This window comes from Diorhabda carinulata, chromosome X (assembly GCF_026250575.1).
Source record: "Diorhabda carinulata isolate Delta chromosome X, icDioCari1.1, whole genome shotgun sequence".
In the NCBI taxonomy this organism is placed as follows: Eukaryota; Metazoa; Arthropoda; class Insecta; order Coleoptera; family Chrysomelidae; genus Diorhabda; species Diorhabda carinulata.
In genome coordinates this window covers 12,912,596-12,916,586 of record NC_079472.1, presented here as the reverse complement: position 1 = coordinate 12,916,586, position 3,991 = coordinate 12,912,596, and the positions used below count along the sequence as shown (strand labels likewise).

The 3,991-nt window shown below is 29.2% G+C and overlaps 1 protein-coding gene across 1 annotated transcript; it reads left to right on the top strand.

Annotated features, from left to right (window-relative positions):
* The first annotated feature begins 971 nt into the window (after nt 1-971).
* On the top strand, nt 972-3,688 carry LOC130902800 (uncharacterized). The gene is made up of 4 exons (XM_057815128.1): nt 972-1,051; nt 2,515-2,595; nt 2,921-3,171; nt 3,342-3,688. The coding sequence occupies exons 1-4, from the start codon at nt 1,006-1,008 to the stop codon at nt 3,552-3,554; spliced, it is 591 nt and encodes a 196-aa protein (XP_057671111.1). The 5' UTR covers nt 972-1,005; the 3' UTR covers nt 3,555-3,688.
* Nucleotides 3,689-3,991: the final 303 nt, after the last annotated feature.

Sequence of the window (3,991 nt, the reverse complement as noted above, 5' to 3'; positions counted from 1 at the left end):
AATCACATTAGAAACCAGAAGCGGAGACACACCAATGTAAATTTACACATTTTCACTTTAAATATTTAGTGTTATTGAATTTCATAAAACTAGTATCACATTGACGAACAGGGTTAATTGATGTTCGAAGTTCTTTGTATATACGAGGGGCATAAAATTTATACGTATACCTAGTAGTTTAGAAACTAACGTTTTATTGTTTTGCATATCTTGTTATTTAGATATTAACACAGGTCCATTTTTATGTTTCGGAAAATCAGACAGTATTTCAATTGTATAATAATCCAAGAAGCTAATAGAAATGTATTGCGCATATGCAATTGTAGGGTTTGTCAGACACAAAAAAACATTGCTAAAGCGCAATCGCAAACCAGGGCTGTCGAAACTAGAGCAAAAACGGCGGGTAAGGTGCAACACTAGTATTTGTCAGACAGAAATAAAACGTGCTGTCAAATGGAACGGTAATGGCGGGTAATGTGTATTGCTGGTATTTTTCAAATGGGAAATAATACGTGGTGCAGTAACAAAGTACTTTCATTTTTTTTATTTGGACCTCCTGAGCCCTTCAATCATTCACTAGGTTAGCGTATTCATAAAGGGTACGTATATATTTGTATTGTTGTGCTTTTCTCGGATTTTCCACGGTTATTAATTTTTTTCAATTATTCATTTGTTGTAGTTCAATTTCTTATTACGTTATTTTTGAAATTATTTAAATACGGACCTGTAAATGAATGTATCAATACATACTCGCATTGACTAAGGTATAAGGGAAAGTTGATATATTGCAGCTGCCTCGTACGCGCGATTTGGTTTTTCTTGAAATTTAAAGTTCAGTTTAAAAAGTGCTAGGACACCGAAATGAACAAAAAAATGTCTAAACGATGTTTATAGTCGAAGAAATTGCGTATAAATAGATAATTTTTTTTTCATTCGAAAGTGAAATCGGTAATTGACACACCAACGAACATATTTTTTGTTTCACTTTTAGCGAGACTGCGGAATATGAAAGTGACAGTGTTTTTAAGTGTGTTACTTTGTTGTCTATTAGGTAATGTAATTCAATAGTTAAATAAACAAATATTGTTCAGAATATGTCACTATAAAAGTATTACAAATAATAAATTAGATATTTTGTATCAACTTGAATAAAAACATCGCTCTCTATTCATCAAATTATATTTAATTCAATACTATGTACATAAAATTCTATTCAAATCATCTAGAAGCTGTAAGATTTCAATTTATAGCTGTTGAGGGATGAAATTGAGGCGCTATCTATAATTCTACCTACAAATCAAATATGGTAATAAAACAAATCAAACACTACAGACTCTTCATTCGACTAGATTTCTACATATGATTTTTCTACTTAGTTCTAGCTTACATTAATAGATAGCGCAATTGCATTTTCTTCAATTTTCATAGTAAAAAACGAGAATAAACTAGATCCCCATTAATATCAGCTTAAATAAAGTGAATTTGACGAAGCCATTATTATTTATGTGACTTTAAATCATTTAAAACCGTTTTTACATTTGAATACATTTTATTTATTAGTTATAACCTATCTTAATAGATAACGAAACTGCGTTTTCTTTAATTTTTATTGTGAATAACGAGAATCAATTCGATTCCTGTTGATTGGATTTTAAATAAAGTGAACTTTGAGCATATCATCGTTATTTATGTGGATCAAAATAATTTAAATCTGTTAGTGCACTCGATTAATTGAGAAATACTCATTAGTTCTAGCTTATCTTAATAGATGACGCAACTGTTTTTTTCAATTTTAATTGTTTATAAGGGTCAATTTGAGTTCTATCGATTGTAAAATGAATGAAGTAAATTTTAACGAAACCATTGCTGTTTTTTTATTTAAAATCATTTAATGCCGTTGGTGTATTTTGTTAATTGAGAAGTAGATTACTACATCGTATATATTAGTACTGACCTATCTTAAGAGATAACGCAACTGAGCTTTCTATAGTTTTTATCATAAACAAAGAAGATCAATTCGGTTCCCATTGATTGAATCAAATTAAAGTAAATTTTGATCAAGTATTTATTATTACTATGACTTAAAATCATATAGAGCCGTTATTACATTCGATTGATTGAGATTACTACATTTTATTTACTAGTTCTAATCAATCATACGAGATGGAGATATAGTATCATCTATAATTTCAATTTTATGTGCAATATAATGAATTGAAGTAGCAATTAATATTCTCCTAAGTGTCATAAAATAAGAATATTATATCTAATGGATAATACAATACAATACAATAAATTATCAAACATAATTTCTCTTAAGAATTCTAATCAATCGCAAGAGATGGCGTAACTGCGTAATATGTTACTGAATACTCCAGTAGGTGTCAGTGTGATATATTTTTTCATAAATTCTTATAAATGTTTTTCAAAATTTATTTCGATTTAAAAGTGATTTATTGGATTATTATCGTGTTATTAAAAACTGATTATCTTAAATCCGATAATTTCTTCTAGGTTGCGACACTTTGATTGTCCCAGATGAGATACCATCTTTACTATCAGTTGTTTACTCAAATATTCCAACTGTAAAAAAAGGTAACTATATTTTGTTTTTATTTTGAGCTATTATCGATCTTCGTAGTTTTCTAGTAAATACAAGACGGATCTTTTTGTGAATTTTTTTATATATATCAATTAAGAATACAAAACTTTTCATGAAATTTATTTATTTATGAGATATTTGCGTGTTTTTCTTTACAACGTTTTTGATATATTCTCAAATTGCCATCTTGTACGTGTATATTCCATGTTAATCCAGAAACTATTTCTTTTTATGCATAATCTCGAATATCTTATTCTAATTACGTTTTTATGTTAAAAAATAGATCCTACAAGTACTATAAGAATTGTTTCAATGTAGGTACCGACTCTAGGATAGGTTGGGGATTCAAACTAGGCAACAGAGCAGATTTTCAAGTGCTGGTAGAATTAGGACCGCAGACTTACACTCAACCAATTCAAAATCAAAACCCTAAGGAAAATACCAACAAAAGGAACACTTTAGAAACTTTGGCCGACACCTTGTATGCCCAAAACAATGAATTGAAGAGGTTGAAAGCTCAAATTCAAAACGAAGAAGCTTCAATACCCGTGAAGAATGAAGAGAAGAAGGTAATTCATTTTAACCACTGACAAATTATTTTCCAAGCATAATAATAATAATTAGATTCAATCAAGTCTGTCTTTTATATAACAATATCAATAAAGCAGGATTAAATAAAGTAATCCATACCCTTGGACGAAAATATCTACCTAAATATTTTTTAATAATAATTTTTCAGTCTATTGATAACATCGCTGGTTCCGAAGCTGCTGATTGGCTGAAACGTTGGAGTGCATCGGCCGAAAAAACATCTGATTACGTCTCTGTCGGAGTAAAACCTGGTTTAGGTATTGGGGAAATTGATGCGAAATCTGTTATTCCAGAAGATGAGGACGATAAACTAAGGAACAGTGCAACAGAAATGCAAAACAAACATTCAACGCAAAAATGAAAAAACACGTCACATGAAGATGGATTAAAAATTGTTAAAATGGATAAATAATTTAATTTTACTATGTTATAATGTTTATATTAAATTATTAGAAATATATAATACATACATACATGTTCATTTTATTCAAAGTAAAATATTCCCTAATTATTAAGACTTCGAATTTTTTATCAATCAATATATTATGAATTTACGAAAGCCGGTCCTGTTTGATTCTTATATCGTTAGCTTCTAATCGCGTTCGACTAACGCCGATATTGTCGCGTCTGGCAACAGTAATTTCAACTATAAGCATTTTGAAACATAAAAAAGAAAACAGTCTTTAGAAAAAGTTATCTACCTGCTCAATATAAATTTTGACTTACCTGTTTGTATTTATTAAAAAATACCATTGAGAAATTGAACTCTTATTGTTTTCATTGTATTTCTGCCGCCTA

Bases quoted from the DNA above. Each gene is read 5' to 3' on its own strand.
- LOC130902800 (XM_057815128.1), top strand. From the start codon at position 1,006: ATGAAAGTGACAGTGTTTTTAAGTGTGTTACTTTGTTGTCTATTAG. The intron at 1,052-2,514 runs GTAATGTAATTC...AATTTCTTCTAG, and splicing joins GTTACTTTGTTGTCTATTAG to GTTGCGACACTTTGATTGTC. The intron at 3,172-3,341 runs GTAATTCATTTT...ATAATTTTTCAG, and splicing joins TGAAGAATGAAGAGAAGAAG to TCTATTGATAACATCGCTGG.